This window comes from Hyperolius riggenbachi, chromosome 11 (genome assembly GCF_040937935.1).
Source record: "Hyperolius riggenbachi isolate aHypRig1 chromosome 11, aHypRig1.pri, whole genome shotgun sequence".
Classification (NCBI taxonomy): domain Eukaryota; kingdom Metazoa; phylum Chordata; class Amphibia; order Anura; family Hyperoliidae; genus Hyperolius; species Hyperolius riggenbachi.
This window is the reverse complement of record NC_090656.1, coordinates 10,602,030-10,628,309: the sequence shown is the minus strand read 5'-3', so window position 1 is coordinate 10,628,309 and position 26,280 is coordinate 10,602,030. Positions and strand designations below refer to the sequence as shown.

Sequence of the window (26,280 nt, the reverse complement as noted above, 5' to 3'; positions counted from 1 at the left end):
CAGTGTAACATTGAGCTGACCAGGAAGCTGTTAGGGGGTAATGGCCATTTTCAAAATGGAGGATGGAGAATTCCATTGATCACAGTGGACAAAATGGGACGCAGGAGAGGAGAAAGAGATTGAGGAGTAGACTACACAGGAGGCAAGTATGACCCAAGTATGGTTATTTTGACTTTTTATTTTCAGTACAGGTTCTCTTTAACTGACTTACCGTAACTCATATTGGCCTCAATTCACTAAGATCATGCTGGAGAAAACTTGCCACCACACAGTGAGAGAATTATCTTATCTCTTCATTCCTTAAGTTACCTCCTCTGTAGTTATTTTCACATGAAGTTAGTTAATTAGCAGACTGTCTTTAACTTTAGAATTCTGGAGTTCTTTTAAGGATTGAAGAGTTAACTTAAAGACAGAAGAGATAACTTTAGGTTTGACTTAGGTAAAATGTTTCCTGAATACGACATGCTTTATCACCATGGTGATATCTCTAGAAACGTTATTAAAGACAGGAGGTAAGTTTAGTGAATTGAGGCCAATGTATCTCTGATTAACTGGCTTTAGGCCTCTTTTTCACGGCCTGTTGAGCTGTGTGCTCAGCAAGCAGTTACCAGGCAGCAGTAAGCAGTTATTGAGCAGTTGTGAGTTTGAGAGGTATGTCACTGCCCATCAACAGTCCGTGGAAAGGAGGCAAGATTTATTTCTCCTTAACTGGCTGAGCTCATGATTTAAGGTAGCCATACACTGGTCGATTTGCCATCAGATTCGACCAACAGATAGATCCCTCTCTGATCAGAGAGGGATCGTATGGCTACCTTTACTGCAAACAAATTGTGAACCGATTTCAGCCTGAAACCGTTCACAATCTGTTGTGGTGGTGCTGCTGCCGCCCCTCCCCCCTCCATACATTACCTGCTCCGCCGGCGTGACCGCCCCCGGTCACCGCTGCTCTGTCTCCGCTCTGGTCTCCAGGTCCGGCATGCTTTACTTCTTCCTGCCCGGCAGGAAGTTTAAACAGTAGAGCGCCCTCTACTGTTTAAACTTCCTGCCGGGCTAGAAGAAGTGAAGCATGCCGGACCCGGAGACCAGACAAGCGCGGAGACGGAGCAGCGGTGACCGGGGGCGGTCGTGCCGGCGGAGCAGGTAATGTATGCGGGCTCTATTGCGGCGGTCGTCGGGTACTCGAACGCCGCTAGCGACGCACTCCCTACCCGCGATCGATGGTAATTTTCCGCACGGAGCGATCAGACGAAATTCGGCGTGTTGCGGGAACGATGTGACAGCAGATTCGATCCCAGTGATCGAATCTGCTGTCGATATGGCGGGAATCGGCCTAGTGTATGGCCAGCTTTAGCTCCATTTAACAGACTTCACTCATTATATATTTCCCCTTAACTGATTTAACTCACGATTTATCTCCGCTTAAGGTTACACATTTTATATATATGAAAGAAACAGAGAAGACAAGATAATTCCAGAAGTTTAACCCCTCCATCCTCACCCCCTCCACACTGTACTTACATGGGTGGCTGCTCTGTGGCTTCTCTCACTGACTCCCAGGGTTCCGGAGGTCCCGTGGCTGCAAACCGTAAAGGCCCAACAGGAGGTTTGGCGAAGGGGATGGCATAGAAAGAATGCACTCTTCTGTCCGTCCCTTTTACGGTCAGTGTTTTCCCGCGCAGCTTCCCATAGGGTGAGCTTACCAGGGGTCTCCCATCCTCTTCTCCTGGTGGCAGAAACACAAGTTACTAACCTCTGTTACCAGATTATCATCATCATCCAACATCCTTTCTGCTACTTAAAGTGAACACAAGGTGGGTTCTAAGAAAGCCATCAGCACACAGAGGCTGGTTCTGCATATAATGCCCAGCCTCTGTTGCTATACTGATCACCCCTAAGTTCCCCTGGCGCTCTGCTATGCCCCCCATAAATCAAACGTAGTGCTGGCGACATGCAGCGTGTCACAGTCGGCTGTTCACTTTGTGCAGTGTCAGTCTCGCCGCACCCCGCCTGCGTGCCTTTCCTCCAATCAGCGGGGAGGGAAGGGACGCAGGTGGGGGAGCGGCGAGATTGACACTGCACAAGGTAAACAGCTGGCTGCGTTTGATTTATGGGGGCCAGCAGAGCGCTGGGGGAGGGGGGGGGTAGCAGTATAGCAACAGAGGCTGGTCATTATATGCAGACCTAGCCTCTGTGTTCTGATAGCTTTCTTATGCTACGTACACACATGCGACAACGATCGTTCGTTGAGGACGACGAACGAACTTTTAATTGACGAAAGAACGACCGAAGTAAAGTTAGTTCTATAAAGTGTGTAACGATCACATCGTTAGAACGAACGTTACACCACGTAAAAGCACTTAATGCGCCTGCGCATAAAATTGTAAAGTTCCTTGGAGAAAAAGTGAAATGCGCATGTCCAGCCTGGTACGAACGATTGTTTCCAACGATGTACCACTTTTGCTAACGATCGTCGGTGGTAAAAATCCGCCAAGACAGAACTTTGTTTTGTAGCGATTTGCCTCCTTCGTCGTTTGCCTTAATAGTCGTTGGTTCGTTTTTTGTAACGATCGTCGTTGGTAAAGATCGGGGAACGATCGTTACAAACGACTATAGTCGCATGTGTGTACGCACCTTTAAAAACCACCTCGGGTTCTGTTTAAAGGGGTTCTTTCGCGAATTAGAAAAAATAAAAAGTGGTTTATGCATAAACTATTAAACATCCTTCTAAAATAATTTAAAAAAAAAACAAACAAAAAAAAAAATTTTTTTACATCAATGGTTTCATCAACACAACATGTAATGTAAACCGTGACGGATGACGGACTGGGAGGCTAATCCATTTAAGGGTTTGTTTTTTTTACTTTCATTTCACAACCATAACTGCTGCCTACCTAGTTTTCAGCGGTATAACCCACTTCTAGCAGGAATCGCTGTTATAACTAAAAGGTGGCCACTAACGGTCCAATTTCTAGCGAAAAATCGTTCGAGCGATCAGAAATTCTGATCGGACGAAAAATCGTTCACTACACCATCAACTAACCAATCATTGCTTCCTAGCTATCACGACCGCCAAAAAAAAAAAAAAAAATCCAAATTTTCGTTCAACGAAAATTCATTCGGGCGATATTTTTTTCACTCATTCATAATCGATTGTGTCCACCAATGGAGATTATTTACAACCAATCCGATCGCTCGAACGATTTTTCACTACAAATTGGACCATTAGTGGCCAGCTTAACAGCTGAGCTCAGCTCCTCAATAGGTGTTTACATTGTTGCCAGGCAACTACCCAGACGCTGGTGCAGAGAGTCGTTTGTGCAAAGAGTCATAAGCTGCTTGGAGAATCAGCCAGAATCAGTCCCATCTATACCATATGATTCTTCGATTTGATTCAATCTGACATGTCCGATTCAAATTGAATCGAATCATGAATCGCACATGTCAGATCAAATCAATGAATCGAATTATATTGAATTGAATCTGACAAAGAATCATGTGGTGTAGATTGAGCCAGAATCAGTCCCGTCTACACCACATGATTCTTGGGACAACAACACTGCCACTATTGTCAAGAAAGCGCAACAGAGGATGTACCATCTACGGCAGCTGAAAAAGTTTGGCCTACCCCAAAATCTAATGATGCAGTTCTACACTGCAATCATCGAATCCACCATAACATCATCTATGACTGTATGGTTCAGCTCCTGCTCAGCATTAGAAAAGGGGAGGCTGCAGCGCATCATCCGATCAGCGGAAAGGATAATTGGCTGTAGCTTACCTTCCCTGCAGGATCTTTACACTAGCAGGTGCAGAAAGAGAGCATCCAAAATTGCCTCTGACCCCTCTCACCCAGCTCACTCCATCTTCCAGCGCATGCCTTCAGGGGTAAGATTCCGCTACAAAAACCTCCAGACACAGGAACAGCTTTTTAACTCAAGCGGTAGCCATGCTTAAAGTGGACCCAAATTAAAAATACAAGATTCCAGAAATAAAATGTATTTTCTAAATTATAATGATAAATAGCAGCCTTTTTTCAGCTGCATGGTGACAAATATAAAATATTTTACATTTATTGGAGGAACCCCTCCCTTCCTTTCATATTGCCGGGATTTTTCCGGCAAAAGATAAAAAAAACAAAACACAGGCTGCTACTGATGATGTCACAGGGGAGGTGATCTCAGCCTGTGTGAGATTTCACAGACGCCGCCCCTGTGAGGGAGGGTAGCTGATGACAAACACACCCATGATCTAAAACCTCCTACTAAGCTCAGAAGTAATGGCTGCCACCTGTATAACTCTAGTTATGAAAAGAGAAGGGTGAAAAGCAAACACAGAAATGCTCGTAGGCTTAAAGGAGTGTTTATCTGTCAGAGTGGTGCAACTAAATATATTGAATTAAAAACAAAAGAACCACGCTAGAGCTGCTAGGACTGGAAAGTAATCAGCACAGAACTGTAAATGAACAATTCTCACCTTGCTTACTACCACTATACTCACATACTGTCCTTGACTTGTAATATACACACTGTGTGTTCTTGAATGGTTTGCGTTTGTTAAGCAACTGCCAAGACAAATCCCTTGCAGGTGCAAACTTACTTGGCAAAAATAAATGGATTCTGATGTCTCCTCCGTGTGCGTGATGCAGAGTGCCATTGTAAAGCTGGCCACTAACGGTCCAATTTCTAGCGAAAAATCGTTTGAGCGATCAGAAATTCTGATCGGACGAAAAATCGTTCACTACACCATCAACTAACCAATCATTGCTTCCTATCTATCACGACCACCAAGAAAATCCAAATTTTCGTTCGACGAAAATTCATTCGGGCGACATTTTTTTCACTCGTTTATAACCGATTGTGTCCACCAATGTAGATTATTTACAACCAATCCGATCAGAATTCCTGATCGCTCGAACGATTTTTTGCTAGAAATTGGACCGTTAGTGGCCAGCTTAAGCTAAAGCTTCCAATCAGGGCAGTTTCTAGACTACACTGCTCCCAGAGCGAAGGTGTAAAAACTGCCCCCCCTCCCCCCCAAACCTCCACCTGTGGGCTTGAGAATGTTATTTGTGATGCGATATTTAGCACCCCAGGATAGGTAGCCAGGTATAGATGCCCCCAGTTAGACAGCTATAGTTGCCCCAGTATAGGTTAGCCAGCTATAGGTGCCCCAGTATAGGTTAGCCAGCTATAGGTGCCCCAGTATAGGTTAGCCAGCTATAGGTGCTCCTAGATAGCCAGCTATAGTTGCCCCAGTATAGGTTAGCCAGCTATAGGTGCCCCAGTATAGGTTAGCCAGCTATAGGTGCCCCAGTATAGGTTAGCCAGCTATAGGTGCTCCTAGATAGCCAGCTATAGTTGCCCCAGTATAGGTTAGCCAGCTATAGGTGCCCCAGTATAGGTTAGCCAGCTACAGGTGCCCCAGTATAGGTTAGCCAGCTATAGGTGCCCCAGTATAGATTAGCTAGCTATAGGTGCCCCAGTATAGGTTAGCTAGCTATAGTTGCCCCAGTATAGGTTAGCTAGCTATAGTTGCCCCAGTATAGGTTAGCTAGCTATAGGTGCCCCAGTATAGGTTAGCCAGCTATAGGTGCCCCAGTATAGGTTAGCCAGCTATAGGTGCCCGAGTATAGGTTAGCCAGCTATAGGTGCCCCAGTATAGGCTAGCCAGCTATAGGTGCCCCAGTATAGGCTAGCCAGCTATAGGTGCCCCAGTATAGGCTAGCCAGGTATAGGTGCCCCAGTATAGGCTAGCCAGCTAAAGTTGCCCCAGTATAGGCTAGCCAGCTATAGGTGCCCCAGTATAGGCTAGCCAGCTATAGGTGCCCCAGTATAGGCTAGCCAGCTATAGGTGCCCCAGTATAGGCTAGCCAGCTATAGGTGCCCCAGTATAGGCTAGCCAGCTATAGGTGCCCCAGTATAGGCTAGCCAGCTATAGGTGCCCCAGTGTAGGCTAGCCAGCTATAGGTGCCCCAGTGTAGGCTAGCCAGCTATAGGTGCCCCAGTATATCTTAGCCAGCTATAGGTGCCCCAGTATAAGTTAGCCAGCTCTAGGTGCCCCAGTATAGGTTAGCCAGCTATAGGTGCCTCAGTATAGGTTAGCCAGCTATAGGTGCCCCAGTATATCTTAGCCAGCTATAGGTGCCCCAGTATAAGTTAGCCAGCTCTAGGTGCCCCAGTGTAGGCTAGCCAGCTATAGGTGCCTCAGTATAGGTTAGCCAGCTATAGGTGCCCCAGTATATCTTAGCCAGCTATAGGTGCCCCAGTATAAGTTAGCCAGCTCTAGGTGCCCCAGTATAGGTTAGCCAGCTATGGGTGCCCCAGTATAGGTTAGCCAGCTATGGGTGCCCCAGTATAGGCTAGCCAGCTATAGGTGCCCCAATATAGGCTAGCCAGCTATAGGTGCCCCAGTATAGGCTAGCCAGCTATAGGTGCCCCAGTATAGGCTAGCCAGCTATAGGTGCCCCAATATAGGCTAGCCAGCTATAGGTGCCCCAGTATAGGTTAGCCAGCTATAGGTGCCCCAGTATAGGTTAGCCAGCTATAGGTGCCCCAGTATAGGTTAGCCAGCTATAGGTGCCCCAGTATAGGTTAGCCAGCTATAGGTGCCCCAGTATAGGTTAGCCAGCTATAGGTGCTCCCAGTTAGCCAGCTATAGGTGCCCCAGTATAGGTTAGCCAGCTATAGGTGCCCCAGTATAGGTTAGCCAGCTATAGGTGCCCCAGTATAGGTTAGCCAGCTATAGGTGCCCCAGTATAGGTTAGCCAGCTATAGGTGCCCTATAGGTTAGCTAGCTATAGTTGCCCCAGTATAGGTTAGCCAGCTATAGGTGCCCCAGTATAGGTTAGCTAGCTATAGGTGCCCCAGTGAGAGGTTCGGAGAGTACACAGCCTGGCACTAGATGCAGCTGGGATCTGTGTGGGATAGCCTGGATTGCGTGATACATCCATCTGCACTCACTGATCAACGGATGCCATGCAATAGGAGAGAAGGAAAGAGGCACTGCGGATGCTGCTTCACCTTTACTCACAGGGCTCACATAGACAAGCGGTTTGCATGTGGCATAATGAATGTGGGACAAAGGTGAGGTCAGGTGAGGCTGGGATCCAGGCATGGGCGGAGCTACACTGGGGCACTGCCCCCCCCTCCCCCGGGAATCACTGTGCCACTCTGAGTGCCTCACCTGCTCAGTAACATACAAATAACGGTTTCCAGGTTCCAGCAGCAGACATTGTACAGGATGGGGTCTGTAATAAAACCCTCCATGTCAGCCTGAATCTGTGTAGGCAATAAGTAAGCCAAGGGTCTTATCTATTTGCCATAAATACCTCACAATCCTTTCAAGATACCTTGTAATTAATGTATCTGGATGACTCTTATATTTGAAAAAAAAAAAAAAAAAAAAAAAAAAAAGTGGTCTCTCTACCTCCTGATTGTATGTTCTAACATTGTCAGTCAACAGGAATAGAGGCTGAAGAAGGCTTACAAGATGAAAGCTCACTTTTTTCTTTTTAAAATTGGCCAATAAACTAGAGCTTGTATTTTACAGACAGGAGGTTTTGAATCAGGATAATAATCCTGGTTCAAAACTTCCTACCTGTAAAATATAAGCTCTAGTCTCCAGCAATAAAATACAAGCTCTAGTCTCCAGCTATTTCTCTCCATCCTGCCTTATCCCCCTTTCCTTGCTTGTAAAGTCATAAGACACAGGCTGGAGGCTGAAATGATTTGTCTGTGATCTGTCCACACAGGAGCAGCTTTCAAGCAGGTAAGTATTAACCTCCTTGGCGGTATTGACAAGCTCAGCTCGTTAATGACCGCCAGAGGGCGGCGCTTAGGCCTCGCTGGGCCGATTTTTATTTTTTTTCGTGTTTCTAACGATCGCCGCTGCTCCCCGCCGATGCGCCGCTACCCGACGCGAAAGATGGCCCCCCCACAGACCCCGTGCGCAGCCTGGCCAACCAGTGCCAGGCAGCGCTGAGGGGTGGATCGGGACTCCCGATGACGTCATCACAATCGTCGCCATGGCGACGGAGGAAGCCCTAAAGGAAATCCCGTTCAGAACGGGATTTTTGTACGGGCTTGATCGCCGGGACGAATCATGTAATTAGCACTAGGCTAGCTACAAGATTTTAAAAAAAAAAAAAAAACCACCGCTGCGCAGCCACCCTGGCAAAATAAATAGAACGCCAGGGTGGTTAAAGCATGCCAGCCAACTAGCCAAGTACATCTGTAGGTAACTTTTCTTCCATAATGGCACCATCTTTTGGATAATCTGCTCTGCTCAAAAGCCTCTGAGCTCTGTTTGTGGTGTTTACATTGGGTTCCTATCATTGCTGAACTAGTTAGCCTTAATTTTATCACTTGAGTTAGGCAAAAAATAACTAGAGCTCGCCATACAAGCATCTATTTTGAGCACCCAAATGGGCCCCACCAGCCAGCCAATGCGCCCCTATAAATTTAAAGCTGGAGCCGCCACCGGATCCAGGCTACAGCAGAGGCACTATCAGAGGGGGACCTGCACTATCTTCCTGTAAAGACCACACGAGCACCTATAGGTATGCTGTGTAGATACAGGAGCAAGGGGGAATATAGAAAGATGAAAATGGAAGAAGGGGCTGTTTAAAAGGAGGTTGTAACCATAAAAAAACCCCAAAAGATAGTCAGTGCCTCAAAAACATATGTAACCCCCCCCCCCCCCTTTTTAACCTCTAAAATAGCTCTCGATTGGTCCCCAAAGTCTGGTCTGGGCGCCTTTGCCTAAATGCAGGAACTGTGCAGTGGCAGCAGGATTGTGGTAAGTTTTTTTTGTATCTTTTCAAGCTACGGTAACAAGCTAGTCTCAGAAAGACTCCTATTTCAGATAAGATAAAAAAACACTATGATGACCAGACCAAGAGGTTTAATCCACCCCTCTACTCAGTGATGTAAGCATTTTGTCAGAATGAGGGAGGGACAGTGTGTTGTGGCCGTAGGGAGGAAAAATTTAACACTAAGCTTTTTGCCAAAACAAACGATAGCGCAATATTAACCTATGATCTCACTGCCGCAATAGCCGCCGATCGCGGGTGTTTTACGATTAGCGCAGATCGTAAAACGTGTTCCCTGCAGCATTTTTCTGTGATTTAGGAGCAATCGCAATACAGTGCTTAAAAAAGTGCTGTTCACGATCGCTCTGAATTTTGGGAGTATACCGTGGTTTTACCGCACTAATCATGGTAAAATGTAAAACGTTAGCGCTATGTGCTACCATTTTGCGCTTTTAAGTGTGAATGGGCCCAAAAGACTGCTGCACGTGGAATAAGTTCTGCTGCTACTCACTGGAGAAGCTCTCATCTCAGAGATAGAAATACTTTTTAGTGCTGCTGCGGGATAATCTCACAAGATAACCTCCCTGGGGTATTACTTTAACCACTTGCCGACCAGTGGCTTTCTGGCTGATCTGTGCTGCGTAGGCTCTCCAGCCCGCAGCACAGATCAGGTTTTAGCCAGGGCGATCAGACTTACCCCCTTTTTTCCCCACTAGGGGGATGTCCTGCTGGGGGGTCTGATCGCCGCCGGCTCTCTGCGCTTTGCGGGGGGGGGGGCTCTTCAAAGCCCCCCTCCGAGCCCCCCCCCGCAGCGTTTTCGGCACTCCCTGGCTTCCCGTCCCTCCCTCTCCCTCCATGGCCTGCGCAGGACGGTTATCCGTCCTGCGCATTGAAGGATAGGCTTCAGCCTATCATATGCCGGCGATCCCCGGCCAATCAGAGGCCGGGGATCGCCGATCTGGCTTACGGCGCTGCTGCGCAGCAGCGCCGTATGATGTAAACAGCGGGGATTTCTTCCCCGCGTGTTTACATTTTGCCGGAGAGCCGCGATCGGCGGCTCTCCGGCTGTTCACGGAGACAGCCTCCGTGAATGGCCATGGAAACTTGCAGACGACCAGTTTACGCCAATCGGCGTTAGCTGGTCGTCAAGAAGTTAATGGGAAGAAGTATCCTAAATAAGCAATCGTTGAACAATTACACTTCTTTCGAATCTATAGATGAGAGGAGATGAGGAAGTACAACAAACAAGCAGGGGAAATGAATCACTAGTAGTTGCTACACAACTAAATTTTGAAAGATCATTACTGAATTGTGCAAATAAAAAAAAAAAAAAAAAAATACACACCTTATCTAAAGAGAGCCTGAGGGTGAGGGTGAGAGAGATATGGTTTTTAACCACTCCAGGACCCCAGGCTTACACCCCACTAGTGACCAGGCTATTTTTCACAAATTAGTGCTTTGCAGTTTTAATAGCTCCCTGCAGGGCTGTACCACGCAGCACACAAATTAATCCTCCCCCCCCCTTTCTGCCCACCAACAGAGCTTTCTGTTGGTGGGCTCTGATCACTGGTGCCCATTTATTTGTGTTTTGCTTAATAAATATTGCTTTATTAAAATTTATTTTATTCCCCCTCCCGCTAGCCAATCACGGCGATCCTCTCACCTAGGCATCAGCCTAGGAGAGGGGAATCGCAATTGGAGCCTCTCCAGGGGACACCGAGTGACATGGCTGTCCCTAGGACAGCGCTGCAGTAGATCGCTGTGCTGTACAATATAAACAGCGGTTTTGCCGTCTAACAGTCTGATAGTGGCAATCGCCGCTGGTAGACTGATGGAGCAGAGCTCCGTCACTCAAGTGGGGAGCGATCCCCTGTAAGACCCCGCCCCAGTTACGCAGTCCGGAAGAGGTTAAAGCAACCCTAAAGTGACTAAAATAATTGCTAGATACTCATCTATGGTAGAGGGAAAGAGTTTGGACCCTATGGAGTCTCCCCAGTCCTCTCTCCCCATCTCCCCGATCCGCTGCTGTCCCCCATTAACATTACACACACCTTCGGGACCCTTTGAAAGGCTTCAGAATCGCTCACATCCCAGAGCTGCCTCCCAACAGTCCTGGGCAAATCAGGCGGTTGGGAGATATGAATAAGTAACAATTGCTGCTCTGTGCAGCTCATTACTCACGCAGGAAGAGGAAATTATCCAGAGTAAAGACTCCAAGCTTGTGAAGAAGTGCAATTTGTGCTTACAGTGTGTTTTTTAATGCACACCTGGCAGCAAAAGAAATGTAAAGTTCATATTTATTTACATTGAATTACAAAATGATTTCTGAAGCACCGGTCTAGGCTTCTGGGAAATTCTTTATGAAGAATGAATTTCACTTGCATTGCCAGTTCATCTAATCCTTCAGTAATCCTGGAAATTTGTACGCTCTTGTAAGCCATCCTTAAATCAAGCCTGAAGCCAAAAAACCTTATGAAATGAATTGTACGTGTCGTACGGATAATAGAACGTTCAGAGCAAAGAAAAGAGACTCATATTTATTTTTGGTTATATAGTTTTTTTGTTGTTATACAAAAAAAATAAAGAAAAATAAATAAAAAACCACCACCACACTGTCTTTTATGCTATAGAACAAAGCAGAAACAACGACCCTTTGAGCTCTCGGCCGGGTTCAGACTAGCGGCCGGCATAATGTTTAGCGGTGTAACGGCAATCTGTCCTTGCGTCGGGGATGCGGCGGCGTCTTTCATTGCGCTGCGGTTAAATTACCGCACCGGCCTACTGTGAAAGGGGCCTCACCAGTGGCATAACTAGATACATGGGGCCCCATAGAAAAATGTTCATGGGGCCCTCGGAATGAAACCCTGCATTTCTTCTTTGCTCTAAACAATTATTTACAGCATATTATATACTACCACCATTTTTTTTTTACTAGAACAGCATTCAATTAGTTAAACACAGAGCTTGAAAGTTCAGTGCAGAGAAAGCAGGACGCATCCGAAGTGGAGATAATGTTATCTTGTGTTTACTTTAATTGTATCAAGTGAGGAATGTGACACATTCTCTGACTGTGCAGAAGCTCCTGGACACAGACAGACACTCAAAGCATTTCTGCCTTCAATACAAGATGAATAAAACCAGTTATGAATAAAATGCAACTCTCAAAGCAAAAAAAAAAACTGTACTTTTGGGAACTTTTCTAAATGAACCACAATACTTATGCACAAATGCAAATATGATAACCGCATGGCATATAAAAAGTAGGAAAACATGCTTTTATTGAATATTATGTCTGTGTTTTATACCGCTTTAAGCAATGTCACCTACACCTACCCCTACCCTATGGATAAGAGTTACCATAATTGGAAAATTTACATGCTCACGCAATTAACACTGCACATAGTTCATGGGCACTGAGACAAAGTCAGGGGGTGGAGAAACACAAGTTAGTTAATGGTCCAGGGCCCCCCTAGCAGCTGCTATGGCTATTGCTACACCACTGGGCCTCACTGTTTCTTGGCTGTTTTAATGCTTCTGAAACCAGGACTATTTGACCCAGTGGGCTGAATAGCTCAGAGAGGCCCTTTTGCATAGACAACTGAAGTTGTTTAACTCTTCCTGTACTGGAAACAATATGAGACTTTTCTTTGCTACTTATGTTCTATTTCTTAGCTGTACTACACGTACAATTCATTATAGCATACGTTTATTTTCTCTTCAGTTTGCTTTAGCTGTCAAGACTGAAAATCAGTCAAGACTAACTTTACAATTGTTTAGAGAGAGATAACACATTTGACCACGCGGTTACCTGACAGAGGGTGAATTGTCAGCTTGGAAGATCGCTGAGTCACGCACATTCAGATCCCCTGTTACCCAGTGTACTGTGATACACAGCGAGCTAGCATTGCATAATACAGAGTGCTCATTGTCCAGACACGCTACAAACTGGCAGGCGGTACAACAGTATCACATGTTCCATCACAAGCATTAGCAGCAGAACTGTTCTGCTCTCCACCAATGTCAGGTTATTAAACTTTACATATCCACACACCTGTTCTTCCATCAGATAGATCCCTGTCTGACCAAATCTGCTCAGAGAAGGATCTGTTACCTTCCACACACTGCAGACAGATTTCCCAAAAATTTCACCAATGATTGATCTGGCTGCATCGATTTGTAGCAGATTAAATTAGAGTGATCAGATCTGACAGATATCGGCAGAAAAATTTGATAAGTGTATGGTCACCTTTAGAGTCTTCTATGATCAGTAGCGATAAGCAAAATATTCTCCTGACAAGCTCATTAGCCCCACCCAGGAAACTGTAGTAGATTAGCATATCAAAACTTGTAGCAGCTGATCCAGTTATTCATCTCAATGCAATTACCGTTGATTGCCAGCGATTGAGTGAATACCGCAGTCAATTGGATTTTCCCAGATGCTGCATGTACAGTGCTGCCCATAATCATTCATACTCCTGGCAATTTTGGCTTGTTACTTTTATTCAAACATTTAGAAATGGCCTTGTAGCCCTTTCCTGACGTGTGAGCAGCCACAATGTGCAGCCACATGACCTCACTGAGCTCATTTGCAGAGACCAACTGCAGAGAGCTGCTGTTTTTCACCTGTTCAGTTGATTAAAACAGCTGTTGTCAATTAATCAGGGCAATTAGGATGCTTTAGAACAGCTTGGACTATTTGGAATGGTATAGAACTTTGGATTTTCCCACAGGCTGTGACAGTTTGGGAAGGGTATGAATAATTTTAGACTTGGACACTTTTTGCTCAAATGTAAATAAAAGCTGAGAAATGTATTTTTTCCACAATAATGCCTCTTGTACCTCGTCGTATTATCTTTTGGGAGACACCTATGTCATTTCCCGTCAAAAAATTAATTGCTGGTTGAATAAAAGTAACTTTAAGTCAAAATTTGCCAGGGGTATAAATAATTATGGGCATCATCACTGTAGCTGCTAGCATCATTCCTGTCTGTGGTCCCATTTTACCCGAGGAGATGTAATTGCAAAGCCGCCACACAACAGGAACGGATGCCACATCCTTTTCTGCTGGATAGTAGAAGAGTGTTTAGAATTGGCTGACTGAGACACCCGTAACTGCCTGTCTAAACCAGCCCACACTTCCACTCTTGGCGTGAGAGTCATTTCTGTTTCCTCATCACTTCTGGCCAGTAATAACAATTCTTGCTGTCACTGTTTGGCAATCAGCGTGGCCGTGCACTACTTGCCAGGGCTGCTCGTGTACGAGCCGCTCCGTGCCACTGCGCATGTACAGCCATGCTTGCAGGGCTACTCACTCGTAACAGGAGAGGAGTGTGGCCTCGATGTGGAGGGAGGCCGTACTGTCATAAGGTGGTCACACACACCATACCATTTTTTTTAAATACCTTTTCAATACAAGAATTGTAATCACTTTTTCTGACTGATTACCACTCACCTATGTTCAATTTTTCCTTAATTATGATAAAAATGATTGGAAACTGAGAAAATTTCTTGGCCAGAGATTATTATATACACATACATACGCTACCACACGACATTCAATTTTCATAAAAAGTGATCGAAAAAAATCCATCATTCCCAATCAATTTTTGTTGGGGAAAAAAAAAAAAAAGTTATCGAATTTTAATCAAAAAAATCCGGATTGGATCCGTATACCCAGATATCCGATTTCAAAATTTTCCAAACCGAATCGGACCCCAGTATCCGGGATATCCGGGCAATTTCGGATATCCTGATAGAAAACCCGGAAGTGGCCTTTAAAACCTTTTTTTTTTGGGTATATGAGGCATGTAGCATCTTTTTTTTAAAGGGGGAGAACTAATTGATGATGTGGGGACTTAAAATCCCCCCCCCCCCCCCAAAAAAAAATGGCTGTCAATTAACATCAGGACTAGGTTCCAGACAGCGGTCGTGAAGCCCACATGGTGTCCAAAGTCCAACTGGGACATGGCAGTTTTCAGCCCAGACACTTCCAAAAAAAAAAAAAAAAAAAAAAAAAACCACACACATTACTTAGCAATTGTGTTTTGGGTTAAATAAAGATGGCATCAGCACAGCAGCCAGTGGCGGCGCTACACTGGGGCTTGCCCAGGCTTCAGCCCCAGCTGGCAACTTTTTAGCCCCTCTTAAAGCCCCCCCGCTGGCCGTGGCCACCGCAAGTCTGTACTTGTCAGATGACAAAAAATGATCGAGGCGCCAGCCGCGCTAATAAGGGATGCGGGAGCCTGCTTTATTCCTCCCTCCCTCCTCCCTTCCTCTGAATGCGCCCCCACCTGCTGTGAATGTCCCCCCCGTAGGCAGTGTGTGCGGAGCAGAGCGGAGCGGTAGGTCCTCTTACCGCAATCCATGCTCACCGGCAACTAGTCTCCTGCTTCCTGTTTACCATGACGTCACAGGAAGCAGGAGACTAGTTGCCGGTGAGCATGGATTGCGGTAAGAGGACCTACCGCTCCGCTCTGCTCCGCACACACTGCCTACGGAGGGGACATTCACAGCAGGTGGGGGCATTCAGAGGAAGGGAGGAGGGAGGGAGGAATAAAGCAGTCTCCCGCATCCCTTATTAGCGCGGCTGGCGCCTCGATCATTTTCTTCCTGTCTTCTCTCCCCAGGGCAATCTCCTCACACACAGGGGCACCTTCCTCCCCACCCACGGGCATTCTCCCCCTCCACTGACGACCCCCCTACCCACTGGCACCCTCTTCCCCACCCACTGGCACCCTCCTCCTACCCACTGAGACTATCCTCCTACCCACTGGCACCTTTCTCCCCCACCCAGTGTCACCCTCCTTTCCACCCACTGGCACCCTCCTCCTACCCACTGACACCCTCCTCCTACCCACTGACACCCTCCTCCCCACCCAGAGGCACCCTCCTCCCCACCCACAGGTACCCTCCTCCCCACCCACTGGCACCCTCCTCCCCACCCACTGGCACCCACTGAGCTGCCCTGGGGCCCCCAGCCCACCACCACCAGCCAGGCCTGAGCTGCCCTGGGGCCCCCAGCCCACCACCACTAGCCAGGCCTGAGCTTCCCTGGGACCCCAGCCCACCAGCCACGCAGGCATGAGGCCTCCAGCCCACCACCAGTCAGGCTTGAGGTGCCCTGGGGCCCCCAGCCCACCACCACCAGCCTGACTACATATACTGGGGAAAGCTATACGCCTGGCTACATATACTGGGGACATCTATACACCTGGCTACCTATGCTGGGGACACTGTCTGTCATTATGTGCATGAACTGGTGAAAAGTTGTCCCTTATGTGCATTTACTGCGGAAACGCAGTCTGTCATTATGTGCATTAACTGGTGAAAAGCTGTCCCTTATGTGCATTTACTGCGGAAATGCAGTCTGTCATTATGTGAATTAACTGGTGAAAAGCTGTCCCTTATGTGCATTTACTGCGGAAACGCAGTCTGTCATTATGTGACTAACTGTTAACTGGTGAAAAGCTGTCTCTTTTGTGCATTTAATGGGGAAACTGTCATTACATGCATTAACTGGTGAAAAGCAGGCTCTTATGTGCATTTAATGGGGAAACTGTCTGTCATTACATGCATTAACTGGTGAAAAGCAGGCTCTTATGTGCATTTAATGGGGAAACTGTCTGTCATTACATGCATTAACTGGTGAAAAGCAGGCTCTTATGTGCATTTACTGCGGAAACGCAGTCTGTCATTATGTGCATTAACAGGTGAAAAGCTGTCCCTTTATGTGCATTTACTGCAGAAACGCAGTCTGTCATTATGTGCATTAACAGGTGAAAAGCTGTCCCTTATGTGCATTTACTGCGGAAACGCAGTCTGTCATTATGTGACTAACTGTTAACTGGTGAAAAGCTGTCTCTTTTGTGCATTTAATGGGGAAACTGTCATTACATGCATTAACTGGTGAAAAGCAGGCTCTTATGTGCATTTAATGGGGAAACTGTCTGTCATTACATGCATTAACTGGTGAAAAGCAGGCTCTTATGTGCATTTAATGGGGAAACTGTCTGTCATTACATGCATTAACTGGTGAAAAGCAGGCTCTTATGTGCATTTACTGCGGAAACGCAGTCTGTCATTATGTGCATTAACTGGTGAAAAGCTGTCCCTTTATGTGCATTTACTGCAGAAACGCAGTCTGTCATTATGTGCATTAACAGGTGAAAAGCTGTCTCTTATGTGCATTTAATGAGGAAACGCTGTCTGTCATTACGTGCATTAACTGCTGAAAAGCTGATTCTTATGTGCATTTACTGGTGAAAGGCTACCTGTCATTATGTGCGTTTACTTCATTTTTTTTTTCATGTAACTACGTTAGCTGGTACAACTACATTACAGTTAGCCCCGCCCACATGACCACACCTTGCAAAGTGCCACATGCAAACATGTGCAAAGTGCCAACCAGACAGCAGAGGAGAGGACACTAACTGTCACTGCTCAGCAGCACAGCAGTCCTGTAGTAAGCCAACACAGTAGTACTACTACTCTAACAACTACTAGCACTGACTGCACAATAACACAGTAATCCTATTCCCTAATCCCTAACCTAATCTAACCTGTAGCTAGCTAAGGCTAATAGCTGGCCAGCAGCTGGCCTGGTCTGTGCACAGCACACACACAGACACATAGCAGCTGCCTGCAGCAGCCCAGTAGCACACACTGACTGTCACACAATGAAATCAAGCTAATTAATGATTTAACAATAGTGTAGTGATAGTGAAGGTGTTAATCACTAAACAGCTTTAGGTTTATCACTGTATACACACTTGCTAGGCCAGCAGCACTGGAGCATGTCTCTCAGTGAGTATTCCCAAGCTAGGACTCTATTTCTCATGATGGCAGCCCTCATTATACAGGGGGGCTGGCCATGGTTCCTTTCTGTTATTAGGTGCCAGGGTTTAGGCTGGGAGCCCTCTGATTGGATCAATGTGTTCAGGGTTCCCCTCTGTGGTTGGCTGCTAGGGTTTCTGCTGGAAGCCCTCTGATTGGCTCCAGGATGTCACACAGTATCTCAATAGTCGGATTTTGGTGGATATCCGCATTGCCAGCCATCCAGATTTTGGCCCAGGTATCCGGAATCCAAATCTGGCCGGTTACCCGGATATCCGGAATCCGGATAAGCATCCCTGGTGGCCACCTTAAGGAGTGCATTAGAGCAAGGAGTAAAGCCTTGGTAGAATCCTGAGGCTTCCCTCTGTTTAAGGAAAATATCTATTTTTGTACCTGAGGGTTCCCAAAGGACACCTGAAGCGCAAGAAAAAAAAAGTGACATATTTCCCTCAGTAGTGGGAAGCCCCTGGATGATAGAAGCTCTATGCCTATTGAACTTGCACACGGATATCTTCCGGCACCATGCACAAGTGATTCATTCTGCTGGCCATGCGCGGACCTTGCTTGTGCATGCTCAGTCGGGATCCGCTCAACATGGTGCCAGAAGAAACCTATGTGAGTCAAATAGGTATAGGCTGCGTGCTGGAATGCTGGGTTGCAGGAAGATCTGGGACACCTCTGGACCATTCAGGTGTTTCCCACTAGTTAGTGGGAACTGTCATTCATGCATGTTAGCAATTTTGAAAAAAAAAAAATAAAAAAAAATCACAATGCTGCTGTGAGAACGCCCTGGGGGAACATCTGGTTAATTTTACTGGGGGGGGGGGGGGGGGGGGGGGTTGTCTTGCTATACTGCAGGGACATCCGGTCACTTATACTGGGGAAGCCTCCGGATCCGATCGAGGCTTCCCCCGTCCTCCTGTGTCCCACGGCGGTCTCACCATAGCCGGATTAAGACCACACAGGGCCCCCAAGACCCCCCCCCCCCCCCCCCCCCCGGGGCCTGAGATGGAGCAGAGAGCTCATCTGTATTGCAGTTTCTCATCACACAGAGGCTGCCAGCCTGTAATAGGACTCCTGCCGATCTCTCACACAAGTCAGAAAGCAGCCCTCCTGGAGTCTAGGGACTGTCAAAAAGTTTTCAACTTGTTTAACACCTTATCCACACATGCAGTCATAACAATGGGGAGAGACCAGACAGATATTTTCCCATAGACCCTTCAGGCAAGCTCTGCATCATGCTGTGTATGTTTACCAGCTTGCCTGCCCTCTAATTGCACTTTTATCAGCTAGCCTAGTGTTTCACTTTGCCTAACAACAAACCTGAATACACCAGAGGCTGGACCAGCCCTAAATCACTGAATTTCTCTCTGGTTCAAACACAATAGGGGAATGATAGCTGAGTGAGTTGTGCACGCCCTCCTACCCTGCGCCCTGAGGCTGGAGCCTCTCTCGCCTCCGCCTCGGCCTTGCGCCCCCTCCTACACTGCGCCCTGAGGCTGGAGCCTCTCTCGCCTTTGCCCCGCGCCTCCTCCTACACTGCGCCGAGGCTGGAGCCTCTCTCGCCTCTGCCCGGCCCTGCCCTGCCCTGCAATAGATACTTTGCTCCCCTCAACAAATTGCATCTTTTTTGCTGCCAGATAATGCTACAGCATGCCAAACTAACAACATTCACATCTGAGCATAGCTATGGCCACGCTCAGGTATAACTCAGGTGATAAAACTAAGGCTAAATGATGATGCTATCATAGAAGAAAAATGAACTACAGTACCTGTAGCATTGGCCCTGGCTAGCAAGTAGTACTGCTGTTTGTCTTCAAAACATTTTTATTAGTGGAGAACGCTGGACAGAGATCACACAAATAACATTATAGACACCAGCCTGTTTCTGACAGCTAAACTAAGGGTGGGGGGGGGGGGGGGGGTGGTAGGGGGTAAGATTGAGGAGAAAATACTGTCTGTCTGTGTCTTATCTATGTTATGGAGAGCATTCCTGAAGACTTTGTTTTTAATGGACCATAAAGCGTAACGTCAACAGGGGCAATAAATCTTTATTGGGGCTGCCGGGCCCCTGACCTTTCACTAGATCAAAGTAACTGCTTGTGTTGCCTGGTGGATAATCCGTCTCTGGGTCTCGCTGTGCCCCTCCGAACAGCGGGGGTGTAAATATTTACCTCCCCGGCTCCAGCGCAGGCGCAGTATCTGCTCGGAGATAGGCCGAAATAGTCGATTGTTGTCGGCCCGCTCTACTGCGCAGGCGCAAGTCTCCTGCACCTGTCCTGTGACTGCGCAGTAGAGCGGACCTGTCAGAGATCGGGTATTTCCGCCTATCTTTGTACGGTTTGCCGCAACAGCGCCCCCGCTGGAGCCAGGAAAGGTAAATATATCAGCGCTTGTCAGGCTTGTTGAGGGAGGATTGCCGGAGACTTCGGGGGAGCCAGCGCTGGACTGCCTGCAGCTACAGGGGAGGGGGAAGCATCATTGGGACCCTGAGGCTTCCCCCTCCCGAGGAGAGTACCTCCCAGGGGAACTTTTTATTGTTACAGGTTCCCTTTAACATATGTAGCAATTGCGGTGTCACTAGCATGTGTGAGAGCTTTGCTATTCACTGTTAAAGTCGGCATGAAATCACGCAAAAATTATGCGAAATTATGAACAACCATACAAAATGAATTGATTGTACAAATCGTAATTACGAAAATTTACGTGAAAAATTGTGTAATCTTAATTAGCTGACTACAATCAGCACTAATCTGAACTGCCAGATCAGCTTGTCTGCACACCGGCTAAGCTCATTGGTCTCCTCACCCTTCTCACTCCATGACACTCTGTTCTACACCGTTCCATCACCTGTGCTCCACCCACCAAGGCAAGAGAATGCATCGCTAGCCTACAGGCCAGCAACGCATCTGTACAGAACAGAACTAGACGCCCCGACTTTCACCTGAGGGATAAAGTCCCAATCCCTACAGGTGGCGGTAATGCATGTGATTAGGGTTGAGCCGAAATTTTCAAAATTTTGCGTTACTATAATTACGCATGCGAAATTTGCTATTACGATGCAAAATTATGGTAGCGTACTTGCCATTAAAATCGTAATTGAAAATACCGTAAGCGTAATTTTCAACGCGTAATTTCGCGTTTCGTTCATAACGTCATTTCGCGTTAAACCATAACGTAATTTCGCGTTAAACCATACCGTAATTTTGCATTTCTTCGTAATTTCGCGAATTTCGTAATTACTTGTTAGCTATAAAAAATTACTTGTTCGCATTAGCCAATCAGAAGCGAATCAGCGGTAGTCAGACGAACGCTAACAAATTTTCGCATATAAACGCTTTTTCGCGTTAATGTAAAAACTAAGCATGCGCAGTTCAAGGGTGTAAACTACGCTTACAAACGTTTGCATGCAAGGCAAGCGTATTTTCGGGATACCCACCGTAACGCGAAAACGACGTGAAAATTAACGCTTACAGTAATATGAACTATTGCGAAATTACGTTATGTAACTACGCTTACAAACGGTTGCATGCAAGGCAAACGTAATTTCGCGATACCCACTGTAATGCGAAAATTACGCTTACGCGGAATTTCGCGAAATCCTTCATTACGATTATGTACTTACGGCCATAATCGTAATTACACTGACTACGCGAAATTGTAATTAAGTCATTACGCTCAGATCGCACCTTCCGCCTCAGTTCACACTAGAGCCTAAATGGTTTGTCTTTAGGGCTGTTTTCCACTAAGAAACATGATTGAATCGCAAGGTGATCACGTGTCTTAGTTTCATACAACAATAAATCTACTTTATAAGTTTTTACACAAAAAAAATAAAACCGTGGGATATCTAAAACAGAAACTGTTGTTTTGTGACATTGAAGCTCTGCTGTCACTTGCCAATCACCTTGCATCGCTATTGTGTTTTTTTTTTGTTTTTGTTTTTTTTTTAACCTCCTGGGGGTTTCAATTATTTCGCCCAGGAGGTGGCGCAGCACTATTTTTTAATTTTTTTTATTTTTAAATCATGTGCAGCGGCATCCCCCCACCCCCTCCGATCGCCTCCGGCAATCAAATCAAACAGGAAATCCCGTTCAGAACGGGATTTCCTGTTTGGCTTCCCCCGTCGCCATGGCGACGATCGGGATGACGTCATCGACGTCAACGACGTCGTGACGTCAGAGGGAGTCTCGATCCACCCCTCAGCGCTGCCTGGCACTCATTGGCCAGGCTGCGCACGGGGTCTTGGGGGGGGGGGGGGAGCGGCGCGGCACAGCGGGTAGCGGCGAATCAGCGCGGAGCGGCGGCGATCAGTATATACACGCAGCTAGCAAAGTGCTAGCTGCGTGCAACAAAAAAAAAATTATGCAAATCGGCCCACCAGGGCCTGAGAAATCCTCTGTGGCGGCTTACCCCGAGCTCAGCTCGGGATTAGCCCCCAGAGGGTTAAACCGCCCTAAAGCATACCAAGTAAGGGTTTTTCTATTTTCCATCCATGTACAGCATGTACGGTAGGTGTACGGCAGCATTGCGGTGCGTTCCCCAAAAAAAAAAAAAAAAAAAAAAAAAAAAAGGAGTAGCTAGGCTACTTGATCCACGGGGCTGAGCGGATGAGGTAGCCGCAAACACCGCCGCTCCCGTGGGCTTCAATGGCCCACTTTCACTTTCGTGACCTCTGGGTCACAGTGCTGCACTGAGAGAGTGTGTCTCTCCTAGCGTGCAGGGAGGTGGGGGGAGTGGCAGGGGGCGTGGCCAGGGGAGAGAGCTCAGGAAGCCCTGGAGGAACACCCTTGGCAGGCATTTTGAACAGAGAATCCCTCTCCCCTGTGTTTGCCTCCGAGATAGCGACAAATCTTGTTGCTAAACTCAAGGGGCTATAGCGCAAAGGTGGGGGGGCAGAGAGTGGCAGTTGGGGGACACAGAGCCATGTCATTAGGCAGAGAACGTGCCTCTATGTCTCATCTAAAAAATGCAGCATTTGCTGCGATTGTGAAAAATCGTGTTGCACTGGATCCGTTCCGACATGTCCATTCCATCTGGATTCCAATCAAGGCCGGATTTATCCCTTTTACCGTCCCTAGGCCAACTTTCTAGTATTATACCCCCTCCCAGTCCTTGTGCAGACCCTTCTTCCATGTCTAACCTTCACGTACAGCAGCCCCCTTCAGTTACGTATGTATGTACCGGTCACTGGTGAGTTGGGCACAGAGCGAGCCAAATGTCGGTTCTCCCTACTACCGCAAAACTTCCTGGCAGCGTTAAGTACTATTCCCCCTCCGAGTTGTCGCTACTCGGAGGGAGGTGTAACTTTGGGTCCAGCAACCACCAGAGCCCCAACTTACCTTTACACGCCCCGAGCAGTATTACATTACTGCTATGGGGCGCCTAGTTTCAGCACTCTGTGCTGGGCGGCGTGCACAGAAACAACCGGTTTTGCTTCAGTGAGGGCCCAGTCACACTTAATTGCAAAGCGGTAGCACTTTTGCACAGTTGGTTTTACCACAATTAGCTCAGTAAAATCACTGTACACTCCCGTGATTCAGAGCGATCGTGATCAGCGCTCAGTATCCCCCCCCCCTGGTCATGCAGCCCCCAGTATACCCCCCTGTCTGGTTATGCAGCCCCCAGTATCCCCCCTGGTCATGCAGCCCCCAGTATACCCCCCCAGTCATGCAGCCCCCAGTATACCTCCCCACCTGGTTATGCAGCCCCCAGTATACCCCTGGTCATGCAGCCCCCAGTATACCCCCCCGCCTGGTTATGCATCCCCCAGTATAACCCCCTGGTCGTGCAGCCCCCAGTATAACCCCCTGGTCGTGCAGCCTCCCAGTATAACCCCCTGGTCGTGCAGCCTCCCAGTATAACCCCCTGGTCGTGCAGCCTCCCAGTATAACCCCCTGGTCGTGCAGCCTCCCAGTATAACCCCCTGGTCGTGCAGCCTCCCAGTATAACCCCCTGGTCGTGCAGCCTCCCAGTATAACCCCCTGGTCGTGCAGCCTCCCAGTATAACCCCCTGGTCGTGCAGCCTCCCAGTATAACCCCCTGGTCGTGCAGCCTCCCAGTATAACCCCCTGGTCGTGCAGCCTCCCAGTATAACCCCCTGGTCGTGCAGCCTCCCAGTATAACCCCCTGGTCGTGCAGCCTCCCAGTATAACCCCCTGGTCGTGCAGCCTCCCAGTATAACCCCCTGGTCGTGCAGCCTCCCAGTATAACCCCCTGGTCGTGCAGCCTCCCAGTATAACCCCCTGGTCGTGCAGCCTCCCAGTATAACCCCCTGGTCGTGCAGCCTCCCAGTATAACCCCCTGGTCGTGCAGCCTCCCAGTATAACCCCCTGGTCGTGCAGCCTCCCAGTATAACCCCCTGGTCGTGCAGCCTCCCAGTATAACCCCCTGGTCGTGCAGCCTCCCAGTATAACCCCCTGGTCGTGCAGCCTCCCAGTATAACCCCCTGGTCGTGCAGCCTCCCAGTATAACCCCCTGGTCGTGCAGCCTCCCAGTATAACCCCCTGGTCGTGCAGCCTCCCAGTATAACCCCCTGGTCGTGCAGCCCCCAGTATAACCCCCTGGTCGTGCAGCCCCCAGTATCCCCCCTGGTCATGCAGCCCCCAGTATAACCCCCTGGTCATGCAGCCCCCAGTATAACCCCCTGGTCATGCAGCCCCCAGTATAACCCCCTGGTCATGCAGCCCCCAGTATATACCCCTGGTCATGCAGCCCCCAGTATCCCCCCTGGTCATGCAGCCCCCAGTATCCCCCCTGGTCATGCAGCCCCCAGTATCCCCCCTGGTCATGCAGCCCCCAGTATAACCCCCTGGTCATGCAGCCCCCAGTATAACCCCCTGGTCATGCAGCCCCCAGTATTACCCCCTGGTCATGCAGCCCCCAGTATAACCCCCTGGTCATGCAGCCCCCAGTATAACCCCCTGGTCATGCAGCCCCCAGTATATACCCCTGGTCATGCAGCCCCCAGTATCCCCCCTGGTCATGCAGCCCCCAGTATCCCCCCTGGTCATGCAGCCCCCAGTATCCCCCCTGGTCATGCAGCCCCCAGTATAACCCCCTGGTCATGCAGCCCCCAGTATAACCCCCTGGTCATGCAGCCCCCAGTATTACCCCCCCCCAGTTATGCCACCCCCCAGTATACCCCCTGGTCATGCAGCCCACAGTATAACCCCCTGGTCATGCAGCCCCCAGTATTACCCCCCCCCAGTTATGCCACCCCCCAGTATACCCCCTGGTCATGCAGCCCACAGTATAACCCCCTGGTTATGCAGCCCCCAGTATAACCCCCTGGTTAGGCAGCCCCCAGTATAACCCCCTGGTTAGGCAGCCCCCAGTATAACCCCCTGGTTATGCAGCCCCCAGTATAACCCCCTGGTTATGCAGCCCCCAGTATAACCCCCTGGTTATGCAGCCCCCAGTATAACCCCCTGGTTATGCAGCCCCCAGTATAACCCCCTGGTTATGCAGCCCCCAGTATAACCCCCTGGTTATGCAGCCCCCAGTATAACCCCCTGGTTATGCAGCCCCCAGTATAACCCCCTGGTTATGCAGCCCCCAGTATAACCCCCTGGTTATGCAGCCCCCAGTATAACCCCCTGGTTATGCAGCCCCCAGTATAACCCCCTGGTTATGCAGCCCCCAGTATAACCCCCTGGGTATGCAGCCCCCAGTATAACCCCCTGGTCATGCAGCCCCCAGTATAACCCCCTGGTCATGCAGCCCCCAGTATAACCCCCTGGTCATGCAGCCCCCAGTATAACCCCCTGGTCATGCAGCCCCCAGTATAACCCCCTGGTCATGCAGCCCCCAGTATAACCCCCTGGTCATGCAGCCCCCAGTATAACCCCCTGGTCATGCAGCCCCCAGTATATACCCCTGGTCATGCAGCCCCCAGTATATACCCCTGGTCATGCAGCCCCCAGTATCCCCCCTGGTCATGCAGCCCCCAGTATCCCCCCTGGTCATGCAGCCCCCAGTATCCCCCCTGGTCATGCAGCCCCCAGTATAACCCCCTGGTCATGCAGCCCCCAGTATAACCCCCTGGTCATGCAGCCCCCAGTATAACCCCCTGGTCATGCAGCCCCCAGTATTACCCCCCCCCCCAGTTATGCCACCCCCCAGTATACCCCCTGGTCATGCAGCCCCCAGTATAACCCCCTGGTTATGCAGCCCCCAGTATAACCCCCTGGTTATGCAGCCCCCAGTATAACCCCCTGGTTATGCAGACCCCAGTATAACCCCCTGGTTATGCAGACCCCAGTATAACCCCCCCCCCCCCCCAGTTATGCAGCCCCCCCAGTATACCCCAGGTCCTCACCTGCAGACAGCCCAGCCAGCAGCAGCACCAGGCAGCAGAGAACAGCACATCTACCAGCAGCCTCCATTCCTTCTCCTGCCAGGACTGACAGAGCTGCTCTCCACACAATACATAAACTATAGTGTGGGGCAGCCCCTGCCTTGTGATTGGCCAGTAACATCACTCACTGGCTGATAAACACTTAGCAGGGAGGTTCCCTTCTATATTAGGTCATACAAAGTTTCTGCACAGTGCTTGTAGTCATTTGTATAGCGTGTTACTATCAGCTTTGTGCTCACATTCCATTGCTGTTTGCCATATCTGTATATATCATCACCTG

At 48.6% G+C, this 26,280-nt stretch overlaps 1 protein-coding gene across 2 annotated transcripts in view; it reads right to left on the bottom strand.

Annotated features, from left to right (window-relative positions):
• LOC137538289 (pyrethroid hydrolase Ces2e-like) overlaps positions 1-26,064 on the bottom strand; it is a 101,536-nt gene extending 75,472 nt beyond the window's left edge. The window contains exons 1-2 of one of the 2 annotated variants that reach the window (XM_068260371.1): positions 25,962-26,064; positions 1,519-1,723 (exon numbers count right to left, since the gene is read on the bottom strand). In XM_068260371.1, the coding sequence (XP_068116472.1) occupies positions 1,519-1,723; positions 25,962-26,028 (272 nt within the window). In that variant the 5' untranslated portion in view covers positions 26,029-26,064. Of the gene's footprint in view, positions 1-1,518; positions 1,724-12,617; positions 12,678-25,961 lie in introns of those variants that run through there. The other variant, XM_068260372.1, reaches the window with a different exon arrangement.
• Between the last annotated feature and the right edge of the window lie 216 nt (positions 26,065-26,280).